The following is a 20,191-nucleotide window of genomic DNA, read 5'->3' as shown; positions in this document are numbered from 1 at the left end:
CGTGCATGCCTGAGCATGCCAGGAAAGCTGGAAGCCCGAGTGCCAGTCCGTGTGAGTGAGTGAGAGTCCGACCGTTCTTATTTCCGCCTCGGTGCTCCGCATCGAGAGCGGCTCACTGAGCTTCAGCTGACGCAGTCTCCCTCGTTACTGGCTCCTTCGCGTTTCCTTTCATTTGAGTCCGAATATGCGGTATGTGCTTATAAAGTCAAAGGTATAAAGTCTAACATGACGCCTATGAAGTCAAAGGTGGCAAGACCGAAATTCGGCAGAACATTAACGCATCCTAATGGGGCAACATGACGCAATTTTCCGCCCTTGCCCCGCACAGTTGACCAAATGGGCCCAATATCCGTAGCTTTGAAGGCGCTCAGAGCAGTAGTGTGTATGGTTTAAACCCGCCTCGGCCGAGCGCTTAGCATTAGGACCACGAACAAAGCGAGCGTCAGCGGCTGCTTTCCTGTTTCCAGTCAGATTCTATGCAAGAGGAGAACACAGCGGATCACGGCTTTACCGATACCCTCGGCGTGCACCCCTCTCCTCGTGCATACATTAGAAACTGCATAACCTCGTGCATATGTCCGTCCCGGTGGCTCAGTTGGTTAGAGCGCCTGCCTCCCGATTCACCCACCCGTGGCGGGGTGGGTTCGAGTCGCTTTAGGCGCTCGCTATTTGTCCTTGACAGGTATGGCCTGCGGCCGGTGGCAGCGGTCGCACTAAAGGTCAGTTGACGTCAGAGGGCAGGACGGACCGTGCCGAGCATTGCGGCACGTTAAGCTTTCGCCACTAAATTCTGCCGTTGCCTGGAATTGCGCGATCGGATGGTAGGGGTCGGGCTCACACAACAAGCACTGCTTAGCGTGAGCGCTGATCCCAGAAACCCATCCATTCAAAGGATTCGGATCAAATTTCTAAAAATAAAAATAAAAAACTGGCTGCTGGGAGAAGCCAGGGTGAGACAACCCAGGACAGGCGTTAAGGGCACAATTTTACCCTAACTTATAGACCATTTGGCACTGTTTGAGGAGCGCCAAAGTTCGCGTCTCTCGGAGGGGTGCCGCACGTGGCCCTTGATGCGGTTAGTGAAGTGCTTTATGGGTGATAGCTTTTATCGTGAGAAATGACTTATTATGACAGACGAGAGGTTTCTTTGATGACCAAATGGTCTCATCGTTTTTCCAGTTTTCAAAATTTGATGAGATGCATGATTAGCAATTTGTCATAATCATGAACACTAGTTTTTGCTTTGCACTCAAACGAATCAAGCGCGAAGAGATGTCCGTAGAGACTTATTTGTGACGTCATAAGCTGCTTCACTGGAAAACCAATCACAGGCATTCATTTCTAAGCCCTTCGACAAGGGTATCTTTCACACCTTAATAAACTCACCTTGCATCCAGTTGTCCTCCGCACCCCGCGCCCGTTCCTTGCGCCCCAGGTTTTTTTCCACCTGGGGTGATTTGGTGTGTGAGGTTGGGTTTCGTCAATTTCCGTCCGACCTTTTTTCTTGATTGATAATAACATCAGGGTTATCATCAGTACATGGGGTGTCCGTTAGCTATTATTGTTGTAGATGGTTGGAAATGAAGGATGAAAAGGTTCCTCTGAAGACGATATTGCAAAACTTTATTAATCATGTTGAAGATCTGGAAATGCGCTTAAAAGAGAATGAAGATCTTTATGAAAGTGAATTTCAGGTGAGGTCTTGTTTGTTATACATGTCCCGGTGTTACCACTGTGATGTAATCTATTGGGTTTACCCTTATGAAGTTTGTCAGATTTGCCTTAAAAACTTTATGCTAGGTGTTTCAGCTTTGTATGTAGATGTGATTTTCTTCTCTATTATTCTGTGATAAACACAGCATTGTCTTGGTGATTTTGTTCTTGGGTGGGCCACATCCCTTCTGGAAGGCCCGCAAAACATTGGAGTAAACCACTGGCTGTCTTGCATCATTAGGTAGCACATGTTTGCCCAAGGTGCCTATCAATGTGGAAAATGGCTGAAAAAATTTGAAAAAGTAAAGCAGCAAGCCATTTCTTCTAAGCAATGTTTTCCTCACAATAATGTGATCTTAAAACTGGGTTTGCTCCCTGAAAAGCTGTCATATTCATATGTGATGTGACACCAATCATACTATATTTGCTATCCATCTTAATTGATGCTTGCTAGTTTTGTGCTTCCCAGGTTTGTGCAATGGGTGATGCATATTGTACTGTGTCATTGCCTTAGTAGGTACATTTTGGCCAGATATAGGCAGATGATATAGCATCCAACATCAGAGATGGAGCTAGGAACCAGGGTGACAGGGAATGTGGCCCTTCTCATTTTCATGTCTTTGGGATTGTGTGGTGATCAGTGTGAGGAATGAGCTTCAAAAACAAGTTTGACCCTGCTGTGTATCAGCTTCATCTGTGGCCTAGTTCTAATTGCATTTGCCATATAGTTAAACAATATTATTGTGGTTGGTGCAATGCATGGCTGTCTCTTGTTTCTTTCAGTAGACCTAAATCTAACCTTACAGTACTGCTGATATGTCAGTGCTCAGATTATGTTCACATAATGAAACATTGAAGCATTGGATGTGCATGATGCAGCTAGTCATTTTTGGAGCTGGATATGTTAGTCTCAATGTAAAATTAACCTGGGTTCAGGTACATTGGTTCCCAGGTTGTTTGCCCTGGTTTGCTGGAATGCTCCCAGTTCAGTCTCAGCCATATATCCATTTTAAGTACCATTGTTATGCAGTGCCACCTTTCCTTATATTATGTGCTACAGCTACATTGAGGGATAACCTGATACCACCATTCCTCTCAGCCCATGGTATTCAAACCTGTTGTTGACTCATTAAGACAGGTGCTATTGCTCTCAATTTGCACAACATTTTAGCTGCCCTGTTAATGTATGCTTTATCATGAAATATTGCAAGAAATAGTTCAAGACCAGATGCAAAATGTGATAAGAGTTAAATATGGGATGGCAGGGATTGTCTTCAAAAACTAATAAAAATGATAAAAGGAGCTTTAGAAAATTGGTGTGTTGATGCATCGCTTGTGCACTAGTTCCAAAATGTCATGTGGCTTAAAAATTCCCTGGCTATAGGTGTGGGTTGGTGCAGAAATCTAGTCACCCAGGCTTGTGAGTTCTACCAGTTCTGGTAGCTATGAGAATGCCTTATGAACAGTAAGATGATAATGTTGGGCTGATATTGATGACCATGCATTGGCATTCAAGCCTATGTGATTTGCATAGCCCAGTGTTCTCTCTAGGTCATCACATGTGTTGAAGATGGATTTGAGAAAAAGTGATGTTGGCCATTTGATTGATTGCTGATGCACCTGTGGGTTGACCAGTTCTGGGGTCCCCTCATGAATTGTGGGTGCTATGTGCACATGCTCATTTCAGTAGTTTTCAGGTCTGTATGCTTGGTTAGTCACTGTCATGCATCAAATCCTGAAAAGCAATGTCAAGCAGTCCAATCTGTCTTTTTCACTCAATGAAGGCTTGTCAGCTGCACTCATGCACCCATACATCTGCCAGGACAATTGTCAGATCTCCCATGGCTCAAAATGGGTTCATCTCACATTGCTGGATGCTGGGTCATGAGGATCTGGACAGAGTCTGGATCTGCATTATGTAGCTTTTCTACTGTCAGCAAAGTACACTTTTTATATTAATCAAGTGATAAAGGGATATTTTTGTGCAGTTCTCTTGTTGCTCAAAATGGGATCATCTCACATTGCTGGGACACTGGGTCATCGAGATCTGGACATAGTTTGGGCCTGCAATATGTAGCTTTTCTTCTGTCAGCAAACTATATTTTCATATAAATCAGATGATGAAGGGATATCTTTGTGCATTGTGCACCTTTCGCAGCATATTCATATATAATTCAACAACTTGTTTGTAAATACCTTTTTACCGCAAAGCCTTTAAAATAATTGGATCCGGTGAGCAGATCTCTGAAGGCAACACTAAGTGTGTGGTTGCAAATTGTAAATGTTACTATCAGGCCGGGCTGAACTACTCAGGGAAATATTTATCTGTGTTCAAGTAAGACTTGCTTATCCTGCTGCATTGCTCATAGGAAACATGGATGCAATATCACTGCAGCAGGAAAATAATTCTTATATGTCTCCATGGAAGCAAAGTTTTGATGATTTACCAATGATTTGAGCTGTTCAGCTGCAAAGATAAGCCCTTTCAGATGTACTGAAAAGTATCATGTATGGGTGGTTCTTCCCCTCACAGTTTCTCTTTGCTATTTTATCCCTCACATTCTGTCTTCATTTTTAAAATATGTCAAAAGTAGAATTAGTTTCAAATAGTGTTGAGCTAGTGACTGAACATTTGTATCTTCAGAGACCTGACCCGGCTTGGCAAATGCACGCTGTTGATGGGTCTACATGTCAGCAACTGTAATGGTGCTACCACAATTCTTTGTGGGCAATGTTGTAATGTTGTGTTAATGATGATAGCAAAACAACTGCGAATGGGAAGAACACGGGTCGAAACCGAGGCCTGCTCTCGATAATCCGGACTTGCATCGGTGCGAGACTAAGGTCGTGCGGCGAAAAGGAGGGCGGGCAGTCGCATCGGCGAAAGTGGGAGTCGACGTGTGCAGCCACGGCCGCACAAAGCACGGGCGCGGCAGACTCGTCTTTGACGATTGGTGTCAGACCATGGTCTCCAGCCGGTAGATGAAGTGTAGACGCGAAACTGACGGATTGGCGCGGGCGGTTACATCATTCGCAGGACAGGAAACGAACTGAACACTGTCCTACCAGTAACGACGCCACGCACCGGCCGTGGATGGGAACCGATCACAATTGTAACCCAATGGGGGCCGAACGAGAGAGGCGTGCAGTCGTGGTAACGCACCTGGACAGTCCAGCTCACTGTTACCGATATTTGCCAAGGCTGTGGAGGCCTAAACGCAGACAAATTTTTCAGCGATGTTGTTTGTAAGGTGGCGCGCGAACGCTTTGTGGTACAACCTGTGCTGCTAAGCTCGCTAAAGTCTGCATTCATTGCATTGAGGACACATTTGTACAGGCTTTTGGAAGTGTCCATCCCCTCATACTTTGATATTATCTCCGTGTCAACAAGTGGAATAATGCATCATATTGCGCGGCCTTTCTGGTCACCTGTTTTTTCTGTGTCCTGGAGCCGAAGCGGTGGTGCTGTGCCATACCGTACGCGTTATCAGAACAGACAGCAAGCAAAACATAACTGGACAGCTTAGCCCAGATCAGTGATGTACTGCTACTGCTGCTAGCTACTGACAGTCACTGGTGTCGGCTGTGTCAGTAGCTAGCTTACAGTCGCCCTCGACTCTTGTTTCGAACCTCATGGACACCCCTGTGTTTCACTCTCAGCCGATCGTGGTTATGTCTGTGCTGAAACCATTTTGAGGTCGCGGCCAGGCACGTGGCGTGCTTGGTGCATTCCTTCGTTTCGTGAGCTCTGGGCAATTGGGCCGTTAAGTCGCGGTCCGGGACCGGTTTGGGGCATCCGTGTATACCAGTGCGAAATAAGCGCCCTGGGGCCCTTACGCGGCGATCTCTGCAACGCCCAGGGACGGAAGTTCCACCGTCTTATGGTATTTAGCTCAGGTGTATGCGCTTATTTGTCTGTTTGTGACTGCACACGCATTGTTCCTTTAGGAGCTGAAGAATATCAGTGATGCTTTGAAGACCCAAGAATACTATGCCTGCGCAGAGGGAGAGAAGCCCGTCAACAGGCGGAAAAATCGCTACAAGGACATCCTGCCTTGTGAGGACCTGAGGCACTTACCGGCATAATGCCAGCGGCTTGCTTTGCCACAGTTTAGAGATACAATTTGACAGCTTGCTGCCGGTCTCGCTGCGCTGTGGAATTGATGTTGTCGCGTACACGGTTGAATTGTAAGATGTGTGACAACCACCAGTTTGTCAGGACGTGTCCTTGAAATGGCGGCGGGTGCCGCGGTCGACAGTCGATGTCTCACTAGCGGTGTTTGTCAGACGTTGACGGTGGGTGCCGTGATTGACAGTCGATGTCTCACAAGTGCTGCCTGGTGGTGTTTGTCAGGCTTTGGTGGTGGGTGCCGTGCTCTGCAGTCGATATTTCACGAGTGCTGCCTGGCGGTGTTTGCCAGACGTTGAAGGCGGGTGTGGTGCTCGACAGCCGATGTCTCACGAGTGCTGCCTGACGGACCGTTTGTCAGACGTTGACGGCGGGTGCTGTGCTCTACCTGGCGGTGTGTTTGTCAGATGTTGACGGCGGGTGCTGTATTTTGCCCGACGGCGTGTTTGTCAGACGTTGACGGCGGGTGCTGTGCTCTGCCTGGCGGTGTGTTTGTCAGACGTTGACGGCGGATGCTGTGCTCTGCCTGGCGGTGTGTTTGTCAGACGTTGACGGCGGATGCTGTGCTCTGCCTGGCGGTGTGTTTGTCAGACGTTGACGGCGGATGCTGTGCTTTGCCTGTCGGCGTGTTTGTAAGATGTTGACGGCGGATGCTGTGCTCTGCCTGAAGGCGTGTTTGTCAGACATTGACGGCGGGCGCTGTGCCCAACAGTCGATGTCACGCGGGTGGTGCTCAGCGAGTTCCCGGGCGTGGCCGGGTCCGACTACATCAACGCCAACTACATCCGCGGCGCCTCCGGCTCGCCGGCCTACATCGCGTCACAGGTACGGCCGCCGTAGCTCTCCTCCCTCTCTCTGGCGCTGTCCTCGGCGGAACGTCAGCTGCACTCGGCCCGCTTCGCAGCCAGCGTGCAGTGATTGGCTAACTTTGCAATGTTGTGCCGTGTTGTTGCAATAGCCTGTTGCGAACAACTTAAATGAACACAACAGACGATAGTTTCATGTTATTCTGTCGTGAGTAATGTGGTTGGAACTTTTTTCTGTCATGACTGTCATGGTCGGTCTGCTCTAAAGCACCAATAAACAACAATAGCAAAAGCAAAGCACTGCCGTTAGTGAATGACCTGCCTTCTAAAAAACGGGTTCCACGATGCAACTCCGCTTTGTGGGGCGTCTGGACGAGGCCGTTTTATTAGGGCCCATTGGTGACCCTTTGTCGTGTCGTCGGTCTTATGCACCGAACACCACCAACGGCCGGCCCAGCGACTGATGGGCTGTGCGCTGCTGGCGGCTGGCCCCAGCGGCTGACGGGCTGGGCGCCGCTGACGGCTGGCCCCAGCGGCTGACGCGCTGGGCGCCGCTGACGCGCTGGGCGCCGCTGACGGCTAGCAGCGTCGAGCGGAGCGACACGCGCCGCTGACCGGCGGCGGCGTGGTGCCGGCAGGGCCCGCTGCCGCACACGGTGGCCGATTTTTGGAGGATGGCTGTCGAGTGCGAGGTGCAGGTGATCGTGATGGCCTGCAACCAGACCGAGTCTGGCAAGGTGAGACTACGTGACACCGCGCCACACAGGCGCCGGTGGCGACGATCGTGCCTCTTCTGGAAGGTGTAGGTCACTGTGACAGCGTACGCGCACTTGATATGTTAGCGAAGTCTGTTTCGGTGGTCATGCGAGCTGTCTAGTTACATAGCCGCCCTGAAGTCAACATCACCTATTGCGGAGCCGGCAGCGGCAGTGTTGGACGATTTTGCCGGTGGCATCGCTGCGAGTGCTTGCTCGGAGTAGCGCCGGTTGATGCCTCATCATTTTCCGTCTCATTCGCTGCAGCTGCTACTGAGACCTGATCATAAAGAGTGAGACCAGTGCACGAGTTGAAATGCCTGTGGCCTGGTTAACACGTCGGACAGTGTTTTTTATCTGAGCATTTTGATGCGTACACTTGACGCGTCATTCACGTAGATTACTCGCCGTTTGAACCCACTGTCACAGCGTGTTTCCGGCACCCGTCTTATGCAGTCTTCCTTCGACATTTGTATGGGGCTCTGAGCATGTTTGGTTCTGGGGCGGTCGGTCGTTGATGTTATAGCGTAACAGATTCGACATAATGTGTCGAATCTGTTGGGGTAGATAGACATGTTATGTCTACCTACGGCCATGGGTTCGTCTTATCCAAGTGTTCATTGACTGTAGATAGGACGTATGTCGTATCGTAAGGCTTGCTGTAGACTGTCCGTTTAGCATTAGCATTAGCATTTCTAGCTGGTATATCGAGTAGCCTGCTTTGTGGCAATAGTTGGTAGAACCTCCGGATGTAGTATCAGTCCATCTCCCCTGTCCGGGCCGCGTGACGACCTGGCCGCCAATGGTATGGCCCCGTCCCGCCCCGCCCCGCCCCACACGCGCTGACCGCTACCGGTCCGGCCGCAGCACAAGTGCGAGAACTACGTGCCGGAGTGTGAGGGCGAGCGGCAGGCGTTCGGAGACGTGACGGTGACGCTGAGCCAGAGCCGTCACGTCTGCCCCGACTTCACCGTCCGCAAGCTGATGGTCCGCTACACCGGCACCAGCGGAACCACAGGTGACCGGCGGCCACGGCACGCGGCCGGCGGTCAGACTGTCACGGCGTCCGGCCGGCGGCTCGACCGTCACGGGACGAGGCTGGCGCTCCGACCGTCACGGCACTCCGACCGTCACGGCGTCCGGCCGGCGCTTCGACCGTCACGGCGTCCGGCTGGCGGCTCGACCGTCACGGCGTCCGGCCGGCGCTTCGACCGTCACGGCGTCCGGCCGGCGGCTCGACCGTCACGGGACGAGGCTGGCGGTCCGACCGTCACGGCGTCCGGCCGGCGCTTCGACAGTCACGGCGTCCGGCCGGCAGTCCGACCGTCACGGCACTCTGCGGGCGGCGCGATTGTCTGCCGCGCTGTCTGGCTCTCTCCACCACAATGTCTCTACCCCCATCACTCTCACTGCCCCACCTCCGCTAGTCCTGTCGTTTTGACGACCTGTAGATCCGTCTGCCTATCTGCTTAGTTTGTGGGTCCCTAGACTATCTCCATCACTCTCACTGCCCCACCTCCGTTAGTACTGTCTGTGTGACGACCTGTAGATCCGTTTGCCTATCTGCTTAGTTTGTGGGTCCCTAGACTATCTCCATCACTCTCACCGCCCCACCTCCGCTAGTCCCGTCGTTTTGACGACCTGTAGATCCGTCTGCCCATCTGCTTAGTTTGTGGGTCCTTGGACTGTGGTTCGAATGACTGCTGGAAGGCCTTAGCTATTGCCTCGATGAGTGTTTGGAATCCTGCACCATTGCTGGGTGGACTGTATTGACTGTCAGACGGTCGGTGATGCGTGGGTTTCATGACTAGGTCCCAGACCTGTTAGCGGCGACGGCCCTTGACTGACTGGGGCGACGGCGTCCTGCCGGCGCAACGGCCGCTGCGCGCGGTCTTACCGCCTGACCGTCGGTCTTCGCCTGTCCGCCAGAGGAGCGCGCCGTCTGCCAGTTCCACTACTCGGCCTGGCCGGACCACGGCGTGCCCAGCTCGGTGGTGCCGCTGCTGCGCATGATCCGCATGCTGCGCGACACGCAGGCCTCGGAGACGCTGCCCGTGCTGGTGCACTGCTCGGCCGGCTGCGGTCGCACCGGCACCGTCTGCGCCATCGACTACGTCTGGGGACTGCTGAAAGCCGGCGTACGTGGCGGCCCGGGCCGGCCTCCCTCGGCCGTCAGCGGGACGGGCGCGAGGCGGATGGGCGCCCCGCGGCCAGGCGCGACACCCACGCGTTCGTGCGCTGTGGCTCCGTGCGAGCGTCGTCCTGGTCGCCGTATGGCGTTTGAGCCTTCTTTGGGTCGTCTTGGTCACGCTCTGTAAACGGACTGCTGTCAACTGCGTGGATATGTGGGGAGTGAACGAGCCTGTACGCGTGCCTGATTGGATGGCTCCAGACTTGGCGAGCCAGGTGCGGCATGTCGGTGTCTGAGCCACGACCGTCTTGCCGTGCTGTAGGTGCACCCATGAAACCCAGAACGTGGTGAGCTGTGACAGAACGCGTCGGTGTTATGCAATAGTCTAAGCCTGCAGTGACCGAGCGTGCCTCGATGGACCGGCCGCCAGCCCTCTCGCGTATGCAGAGTGCGCTTCGCCTGACGGCACCGTCCCGCTTCTGCCGCTGCAGAAGCTGACGCCGGCCTTCAACCTGTTCGACCTGGTGGCCGAGATGCGGCGCCAGCGGATAGCCATGGTGCAGACCAAGGACCAGTACATGCTGGTGCACCGCGCCGTGCGTCAGCTGTTCCAAGACCAGCTGCGCATGATCGAGTCGCATCCGTACGCCAACGTGGACATCGCCGGCAAGCCGCTGAGCGGGGACCGGACGCGACCGGCCGCCAACGACGGCGACTACGAGGAGATCTGCTTGGCGGAGGGTCAGTGGCAGCGGCGTCGGCCGGTGTTGCCCGCCGGCAGCGAGGCGGGGGAGTGCCGGGAACGCTGTCGGTTGTCGTGCAACCCCGCACGACGCGCCACGGGCTACCCCGGGTGGGTTGGGAATGACGGGAACGGACCTGTGCAGCGTTCTGGTCTGGTGTTCTTTTGATGTGAGCCTGTTGTGGCGACGAGCTGCGGGACTTTGGGAGCGACTAACGGGCTAGGTTTCCGGTGGCAGCTGCTGACAGATGCGGCGCTGTGCGTGTTGCAGACCCATCGCCGCCCGCGCAGAAGCGTCCGGCGCCGTCGCCCCCGCCTCAGATCAAGCCGCCGCCGCGCAAGAACGCCCCTCGTAACCGCGCCCGGCCGCCGCCGCTGCCCCTGAAGCGGCGGGCGCCGCAGCCCGAGGCGGCATCGGAGCAGCCGGCGGCGGCGGCGGCGGCGGCGGTGCAGGACGTGGCCGGTGGTGAACCGGGCCTGGCGCCGCCGTCGGCCGCGCTCGGCGGCAGTCTGGACCGCCACCGGCCGGCGGCCGACGGGCCCACCATGGACGACGGACAGCAGCAGTACGCCGGCTCGCTGGACCGGGCCGAGGCAGGCCGGCGCTCCAGCGTCGGCCGGCTGCGTCAGGTGTTCGAGAGTCCGGCCGAGCCGGCGCCGCCGACCGCCCGGCTGGCACGCAGCAAGAGCAGCGCGCTAATCCGACCGCGCCGCCGGCCGGCCGGCCGCGCACCGGCAGTATCTGCGTCGCGCCGCTGCAGCTGCACGTGCCGCGCGGTCGGCCGCAGGAGCCGGCCCGGCCGGCGGCGACCGGCGACGTGCGGCCGGTGCCGGCGGCGGCCTGCGCGCCGTCGCCGCCGCCGCCGCCGCGGGCCGCCGACCGGCCGGCGCCGCTGCCTGAGCGGCGGCCGATCCTGCCGATCAAGCGCAGCAAGTCGCTGAAGGTAACGGCGCGGCCGCTGCGCGTGCAGCCGCGCCAGGGGCCCGCCTACCTGGCGCTGGAGAACGCGCCGAGCCTGCATTTGCAGCCGTGGTCTGTGCCGAACCACGCTGGCCCCGACCGACCGGTCACCGTCGAGCTGGCGCCGGCAGCGCCGCAGGGCCCGCCGGCGGGCGGACCGACACCCGCCGCCGGCCGGGGCGCCGCGCCGCCGGTCAGCGCCGCCCGGCAGACGGCGCCGACGCCCGCCAGCCGGTCGGCCGCCGCCGTCCGGCCGCTGTACGTGAACGTGTCGACTCCGCTGTCGAGGCTGGCGCTGTCGCCGGCGGGCAGCGGCGGCTCCGGTGGCTCTCCGCCGCGCCACGTCAACATCGCCCTGCTGCGCCAGTACGAGGAGGAGCTGGTGCAGCGCAGCCGCGAGCTCGGCCTCAACGACACGCTGACGGAGGAGCAGCTAAGCCCGCGGCGCCCGCCGGCGGCGGCGCCCAGCTACCTGGCGCGCCTCGAGGAGCCGGCCGGCCGCTCTTGGGCCGGGCCGCCGCTGCTCAGTCCCGCTCTGGTCACCTCAGTGGCGTCCATTGGTGGCGGCGGTGAGCCGCAGTACGCCAACGTTCCTCCATTGGCCGGGTCGGGGCGCGGCCTGCAGCGGCGGTCGGAGCGGCCCGCTCCGCCGGCGCGCGAGGCCGATCCGACCGCCAACTACCCCAACTGCACGCCCGAGGCGCGCTTCAACCTGCGCCGCATCGAGACCGACCTGCTGCGCAACCAGCGCAGCGGCATCTGCGACGCCAGCGGCGACACGGCGAGGGCGACCTCGGTCGACGAGGGCCGCGTCAGGTCAGCGGACGAGGCTCGGCTCCGACCCTCGGACGACGGCCGCGCAAGGCCAGTGGACGAGGGGCGCGCCAAACCGGCGAACGAGGGCCGAGGTCGACCCGTGGACGAGGTCCGAGTCCGACCCGTGGACGAGGCCCGAGTCCGGCCCGTGGACGAGGCCCGAGCCCGGCCCGTGGACGAGGGCCGATCCCGACCCGTGGACGAGGGCCGATCCCGGCCCGTGGACGAGGGTCGAGCCCGGCCTGCGGACGAGGCCCGAGGCCGGCCATTGGACGAGGGTCGAGCCCGGCCCGTGGACGAGGCCCGAGCCCGGCCATTGGGCGAGGTTCGAGGCCGGCCCGTAGACGAGGGTCGAGGCCGGCCCGTGGACGAGGTTCGAGGCAGACCCATGGACGAGGGCCGAGCCCGGCCGGGGGATGAGTCGGCTGCCGGCGGCCAGCGGGCGGCGGCGGCGCGGGGCTGGCGAGTCCGCGAGCGTCGCAACAGCTTCCGTCAGGCGGTAGAGGGCGGCGAGCCGGGCGGCCGGACGGCCCACTATGAGACGGTCTGGGGCGGCGCCGAGCCGGCGGCCGCCTGCAACTCGCTGCCGCCGGCCGGCGCGCTGCTGGCGCCGCTGCCGTTCTCGGGGCCGCGCCCCCGCCCCACCGTCGTGCCCGCTTCCAGCTACATCGTGCAGGGCGACGGAGGCGAGGGATCGGGCTCGCCGCGGTCCATCGGAAACTCGCTCTTCTGGTCGGACGGGGCCGGCCGCTCCGAGTCCGTCACCGCCGCCACCGCCGCCGGCGTGCCGAAAGCGATGGCCAACTCGGTGTTCTACAGCCCGACGCCGAGCCCGCCTGGCCGCTCCACCAGCCTGAACGTGTCTGAGAACTCCGCGTTCAAGCCGTACCTGCCGGACAAGGCGACCAGCCCCAACTACGCCACCATCTACCGGCCCGACACGGGTGAGTGGGCTGGCGGCAGTGCTGCTGTTGCTGCTGCGCCCTCCTCCGTCCTGGACCAGCCTTTCCAATGGCGAACATGCTGGTATCATCACCGGAGCCAATATCTAGTGTTTGTATGCGTGGCTGTCACCAGCAGTACTTTCGCCTCGGTGATGACTGCAATATTGCAGACCGTGACAACAGGGAAAGGTGGCATGGGCTGCAGCAGGGGCGGACTGCAGTGATTTGCACTGTGGCAAAGAGAATCATGGGCATTGTAAGCTGCAATAATAGAGGGTCTGTCGGCGTCACTGATCCCTCTGACCCGGTAGCCGCTGCGCGAGCCCACCGACCATCCGCGCTAACGCTGACCCGGTGTCCGTCAGCCGCAGGGGGCGCGGCCGTGCCGTCGGGCGCCGCGCAGGAGGAGGCGCGCGCGGACGGCGCGCGCTCGGCTGACTCTGTGGAGCGCGGCCCGGTGGCGCCGCCGCGCAAGAGAGGCGGTTCGGGCCTGCTGCTCAGCCGCCTCAGCGTCAGCCAGCCGCAGCTGGTCGGCCCCAGCCACCGTCAGTACCCGGCCACGCCCGCTGCGCCGCAGCCGCCCTGTGGGGAGGGCGCACCCAGGGCCCCACAGGCGCGGCCTGATCAGTGTCGGTGATGAGGTCCTCTGCTTTAGAACCTGTCTGATTTGCTACCCTGCCTCATGGTTACCTTTCGTAGCGTTGCCTGCGGCAACGTTACTCCCCGTCGCGTTACCTCCCGATAACCCCAAACTAACATCTGCATCGCCCTAGCCATCCGATCACCAGCGTGTCAGAACATGGCCGTGGGATGCCGTGTGTAGCGAACAGCAGTGCGCCGGGCTATCGAGGGTGACCGTCTGTGGTCCTGTACAGTACCGTCTGTGGTGCCTGGACCCGTCACACCGGGCTGTCGAGGGTGGCCGTCTGTGTGGTGCTGTTCAGTACCGTGGGTGGCGTCTGGACCCGCCACACCGGGCTATCGAGGGTGGCCGTCTGTGTGGTCCTGAACAGTACCGTGGGTGGCGTCTGGACCCGCCACACCGGGCTGTCGAGGGTGGCCGTCTGTGTGGTGCTGTTCAGTACTGTGGGTGGCGTCTGGACCCGTCACACCGGGCTGTCGAGGGTGACCGTCTGTGTGGTCCTGTACAGTACCGTCTGTGGTGCCTGGACCCGTCACACCGGGCTGTCGAGGGTGGCCGTCTGTGTGGTGCTGTTCAGTACCGTGGGTGGCGTCTGGACCCGCCACACCGGGCTGTCGAGGGTGACCGTCTGTGTGGTGCTGTTCAGTACTGTGGGTGGCGTCTGGACCCGTCACACCGGGCTGTCGAGGGTGACCGTCTGTGTGGTCCTGTACAGTACCGTCTGTGGTGCCTGGACCCGTCACACCGGGCTGTCGAGGGTGGCCGTCTGTGTGGTGCTGTTCAGTACTGTGGGTGGTGTCTGGACCCTTCACACCGGGCTATCGAGAGTGGCCGTCTGTGTGGTGCTGTTCAGTACCGTGGGTGGCGTCTGGACCCGTCACACCGGGCTGTCGAGAGTCGCCGTCTGTGGTCCTGTACAGTACCGTCTGTGGTGCCTGGACCCGTCACACCGGGCTGTCGAGAGTGGCCGTCTGTGTGGTGCTGTTCAGTACCGTGGGTGGCGTCTGGACCAGCCACACCGGGCTGTCGAGAGTGGCCGTCTGTGTGGTGCTGTTCAGTACCGTGGGTGGCGTCTGGACCAGCCACACCGGGCTGTCGAGGGTGGCCGTCTGTGTGGTGCTGTTCAGTACCGTGGGTGGCGTCTGGACCCGCCACACCGGGCTGTCGAGAGTGGCCGTCTGTGTGGTGCTGTTCAGTACCGTGGGTGGCGTCTGGACCAGCCACACCGGGCTGTCGAGGGTGGCCGTCTGTGTGGTGCTGTTCAGTACCGTGGGTGGCGTCTGGACCAGCCACACCGGGCTGTCGAGAGTGGCCGTCTGTGTGGTGCTGTTCAGTACCGTGGGTGGCGTCTGGACCCGTCACACCGGGCTGTCGAGAGTGGCCGTCTGTGTGGTGCTGTTCAGTACCGTGGGTGGCGTCTGGACCAGCCACACCGGGCTGTCGAGGGTGGCCGTCTGTGTGATGCTGTTCAGTACCGTGGGTGGCGTCTGGACCCGCCACACCGGGCTGTCGAGGGTGGCCGTCTGTGTGATGCTGTTCAGTACCGTGGGTGGCGTCTGGACCCGCCACACCGGGCTGTCGAGGGTGGCCGTCTGTGTGATGCTGTTCAGTACCGTGGGTGGCGTCTGGACCCGCCACACCGGGCTGTCGAGGGTGGCCGTCTGTGTGATGCTGTTCAGTACCGTGGGTGGCGTCTGGACCCGCCACACCGGGCTGTCGAGGGTGGCCGTCTGTGTGGTGCTGTTCAGTACCGTGGGTGGCGTCTGGACCCGCCACACCGGGCTGTCGAGGGTGGCCGTCTGTGTGGTGCTGTTCAGTACCGTGGGTGGCGTCTGGACCAGCCACACCGGGCTGTCGAGGGTGGCCGTCTGTGTGGTGCTGTTCAGTACCGTGGGTGGAGTCTGGACCAGCCACACCGGGCTGTCGAGGGTGGCCGTCTGTGTGGTGCTGTTCAGTACCGTGGGTGGCGTCTGGACCCGCCACACCGGGCTGTCGAGGGTGGCCGTCTGTGTGGTGCTGTTCAGTACCGTGGGTGGCGTCTGGACCAGCCACACCGGGCTGTCGAGGGTGGCCGTCTGTGTGGTGCTGTTCAGTACCGTGGGTGGCGTCTGGACCCGCCACACCGGGCTGTCGAGAGTGGCCGTCTGTGTGGTGCTGTTCAGTACCGTGGGTGGCGTCTGGACCCGCCACACCGGGCTGTCGAGGGTGGCCGTCTGTGTGGTGCTGTTCAGTACCGTGGGTGGCGTCTGGACCCGCCACACCGGGCTGTCGAGAGTGGCCGTCTGTGTGGTGCTGTTCAGTACCGTGGGTGGCGTCTGGACCCGTCACACCGGGCTGTCGAGGGTGGCCGTCTGTGGTCCTGTACAGTACCGTCTGTGGTGCCTGGACCCGTCACACCGGGCTGTCGAGGGTGGCCGTCTGTGTGGTGCTGTTCAGTACCGTGGGTGGCGTCTGGACCCGCCACACCGGGCTGTCGAGGGTTGCCGTCTGTGTGGTGCTGTTCAGTACCGTGGGTGGCGTCTGGACCAGCCTGAAGTGACCGGGATGCCAGGACGCCAGGCTTTGCGGTGCGGCGTGTGACGTTCGGTGACGCCGGCAGTGTTTCTGACTGACATCGAGCTGGACGGTGGCGGCCGGGACTCGGACACCGAGTCACTGCCGCCGGCTGTTCCCGAGAAGACGCAGGCCGCCTACCAGATCCCGACGCCGGTCTGCGAGCTGCGCGAGCCGACGGCACCCGCCCCGCCCGACGCCGTCCGTGAGTGAGGCCCGTTGGCCGCCACCGGACTCCCCCACTGGCAATGCAGCACTCGAGCTGGGTCGCTGGGCTAGCTGCGCTTTGTCTTGGGCCGGACAGAGCTTTGTTCTCTTCCGTGGAAGGTCTCCCTTCTTTGCCGTCATGACGAGCCTGAGTGCTGCCCGACGAGAAACGTTCGGTGGGTGATGAGAAAGGAACCTGTCCCGTTTTCTGGCCCTGGCCCGGTACGTCGTCTGGCGCTAACTCCGTCCGTTGCCCCGTGTTGTCCGACGGTGACTCAATGCGTTACCTGATGACGGCCGGCCGCGTTGTCGGACGTCCCCGGTCAGTTGCGTGACGTCGCCGCTGTGTACGGTGCCGGCAGTGGGTTACGGCGGGCTGAGCCGGTCGCTCTCGCTGCGGCCGGGCGCCCGTCTGGAGGCCACCGAGCCGCGCCCCTTCAACCGAGCACTGGGCCGGCTGCAGGCCACCGCCTCTAGTCTGCGCTGGCGGCTCAGTGGTCGCGCCGAGCCATCCTCCGCCGCCGCCGCCACCGCCGCCGCCGCGCCGCCGCCGGCCGCCGACCGGTCCCCGACCGGCGTCAACGCCCACAGCCGCCAGGCCTATATCTGAGCCGAGGCCCGGCAGCCAGTAGCCGCACTCTCCACACGAGACTCACAGTATTTATGATACATGCTGCGCGCGCGCGACACACAGGTGATCTGGCGGACCCTTTTGTCCGTCATTGTGATATATGTACTCATGATTATTGCTGTGCGTCAGATCTGTGCCCTCGCCGTTTCTGTTTGCCTTTTAGCTGGTAGCCGCCAGCCGGCTAGAGTCAAGCGGTGCGTCTTGCCCCCCGCCCCCCCCCCCCCCCCCCTCCCCAGGGAACCGTCGAATAACTCCCGACCGTGCTGGGGACGGCGAGCTTCCCAGCGCTAATTTGCACTCCTGGCCGCACGTGTCGCCCCACTGACAGGGCATTTATGCTTCGTTGTTGTTTCGGCACGCGTCCCACGCGTGCGCCTGGCCGCCACGTGTGATGTCAACCGCTCGGTAACGTTCGTAGTTTACGAAAGACAGGAGAGGGTGGCTGCTGAGAGATGGGGGATGTGGGGTTCCAAAGATGAAACTCGGATCAAAAGCTTCCGGTTTGCATGAGCTGTTTGTATACTTTAAACGGTGAGAACCGATGCATTTTAACCTTGCTATAGTTATTAGACACTACACCAATGTTGAATAAAAACATACCTGCACCGTGTTGTTATTCATATGCGAATGTTTCGGCCACACCTGCCCACTGCTCGCGGGCCGGAAACGAATGCTCCGCGACGTTCATGAATCCCGTGGACTTCCGACGACGCTCCACGTATGCCCTGCCGACCGCCTCCATGTCAGCGGCGACCCGACACGATGCCAATTTTTTTACTCAAGGTAAGCGAGGCCAGAGATTTGCGGCACTTCACGGGCCTGAAAATGACGCAATATCCCCGGGAGAGGCGTACAGGGCCGACGTTCGATGCTGCGCACGGCGTCGCGCTCTCCGGAAGCCCCTGGATCACGCTCTGCATACTTAAGGTGCCAGGTTTGGGATAAATGTCCCATCACGGGCGCCGTGACGACCAAACTTCTGAAATTCGGCCGTATTCTTTCCAGAGATGTGGAGCGGCTGGCACAGTACAGAGCAGCTGTTTATAACCGCATCTCCACGCTGCAGGCCATATGTCTGGAAGAGGAGCTGATTAATCGCCGGATGCTGCGAACACGGGCTGGGAGACGGTGGATAGCCAACGTGCCTAGGGAGCAAACGGCAATCGCCGAGCAGAGCAGGGAAGTGGCGTGTCCTGTTTACTGTGAGGTTTTGGAAGACGCGTGAAAGGGCAGTACTAACTATTGAGTCAGCTGAGGTGCAGGCAACTGGTCGTAGACAGGAAAGTTGAACGCGTCATGACGAGAATAATAGAGAAGCACAAGAGCAAGGACGTCAGAGAATCCATGTAGCGGATGCATGGACAGACCAGGCCGTCCGCGGTGGATCGTTGTACCCGGGCGCCAGCCGCTGCTGTCAAATATCAGCCGCCAATCATCCGGCCGATATGAGACGACCAGCAAAGATGTCTGGCGGCGGCTCTTCACCTGCTGCCAGCGCGATCGCCCGTACCGCATCCGTACAGTGCCTTTACTGCAGCGGCTGTCACTGCCACACGCTGCTCGATCTTCAAAGGGCCTCCAGTCAGCGAGAGGCTTGCTTGGACCCGCGCCGAGGACCGCTACACGTACTGCATGGACTTGGGCTACCAAATGACGGCATGCCGCAGAATGATAGGTAGGATAGGATAGCGTGATAGGTAGGATGGCATAGGTATCCCTGCGGCGTGATAGGTAGGATAGCTTAGGATAGGCCGGGGCGAAAAACATGGCTTTTGCCCCCCACCTGGTGACAATGTTAGGACAGGTAGTGTGTTGAAATGCGTCAAACGGTCAGTGAGGATGAAAACGGTCACCAAAGACGTTACCTGCGCAGACAGAGAAAAGAGATGTGTAGCTTACCTGGATGAAGGCAGCTCGATGACGTTAATGTCCGGAACACTCGCCTGAGACCTCGTCTTCAGGGAATATTATCAGCTGCAGATGAAAATAATTTCAGGATTTTCGGCTGTGAAGTCTCATGTCATTGACCGCGTTTCAGTGGAAAACGCCGCCACAAAAGACGAATTCGTGTTGAAAATATATACCCGGTATGCAGAGCTGAACATCCACAAGATCCCGATCGCGGCCAAGCGGCTGGTTGACTATTCCCAGTGTTGAAAGAGCTGGGAGTAGAGCCGCTCGATGAGCCGCCAGACCTTGGATAATGCCAAGCTCATTGCAAGCAGGGCAATTCGCGTAACGGCAAAAAAGCGAACCTTTCTTACACAGACGGAGCTGGTACGCACGCTCACGGGACACGTTGGCACTGCTATCAACACCGACGAGCACAACGTCCACCCGTCAATCGTCCGTCGATATCGTCCGTCCGTCGATATCCACCCGTCAATCGTCCGTCGACAATGAAGTGGATAGCGTGCTAACGTGGTCGTGGTCCACGGAGGCTTCCGGATGCGCATGCGAGTTTCAAAACGCGCGGCCTCGTGTACCGCGAAACCGGGAAAAAACTGGACGTGACGGTCTACCGTGACGGGGAGCGGTAGACAGCATCGCTCTTCAAGAACAAAGGAGAAATACCGGACGCGAAACCGGGAAAAAACTGGACGTGACGGTCTACCGTGACGGGGAGCGGTAGACAGCATCGCTCTTCAAGAACAAAGGAGAAATACCGGACAGCAAAGAGGCGGCAGGGAAAAAACCTCTGTCTCTCGAAAGATGATTGAATGGAATGAGGGGAAGCTCGGACAGCGATGAAGGCACAGCTCACGTACGAAAAAATGACAGAATGTTGGCAGACAACCAATTCCGCAAACTTTCATCAGCCAAGGCCACCGACAAGCCAGCGAGCACAAGGTATCTGTCCTTACCGACAGTCCGTGGTGCCAACAAGCCGGGCAAAACCCACGAGTAGAAGATACCACATGTTTGTGGCGAATCGTCTGGCGGAGATCCGTGACGTCACTTCGCCAGACGAATGGAACTACGTACCTACTCACCCCAACGTTGCCGGTTCCGGGTCTCGTGGGCACCAGCTTAAAGACGTGACCACGGAGTAAGTGTGGGCCGGATTTCCACGGAGTAAGTAAGGGGGCCGGATTTCCTGCGCCAGGTGTCCGCGAACAGGGCCTGCCAGGAGCCGATTGACCCTAGCGCTATACTCCAG

General features: G+C 59.0%; 1 protein-coding gene across 1 annotated transcript; it reads left to right on the top strand.

Annotated features, from left to right (window-relative positions):
- The first annotated feature begins 1,403 nt into the window (after positions 1-1,403).
- Positions 1,404-19,188, top strand: LOC119111119 (uncharacterized). Its single transcript, XM_037234947.1, has 13 exons — positions 1,404-1,694; positions 5,662-5,770; positions 6,555-6,667; positions 7,287-7,385; positions 8,271-8,421; positions 9,333-9,541; positions 10,026-10,275; positions 10,548-10,636; positions 11,899-12,283; positions 12,848-12,997; positions 16,240-16,398; positions 16,763-16,897; positions 19,070-19,188. The coding sequence occupies exons 1-13, from the start codon at positions 1,581-1,583 to the stop codon at positions 19,186-19,188; spliced, it is 2,082 nt and encodes a 693-aa protein (XP_037090842.1). The 5' UTR covers positions 1,404-1,580.
- The last annotated feature ends 1,003 nt before the right edge of the window (positions 19,189-20,191 follow it).

The sequence above is a fragment of the Pollicipes pollicipes genome, unplaced genomic scaffold (assembly GCF_011947565.3).
Source record: "Pollicipes pollicipes isolate AB1234 unplaced genomic scaffold, Ppol_2.1 Scaffold_7261;HRSCAF=8764_pilon_pilon_pilon, whole genome shotgun sequence".
Taxonomy (NCBI): Eukaryota; Metazoa; Arthropoda; class Thecostraca; order Pollicipedomorpha; family Pollicipedidae; genus Pollicipes; species Pollicipes pollicipes.
This window is presented reverse-complemented; position numbering and strand designations above follow the sequence as displayed.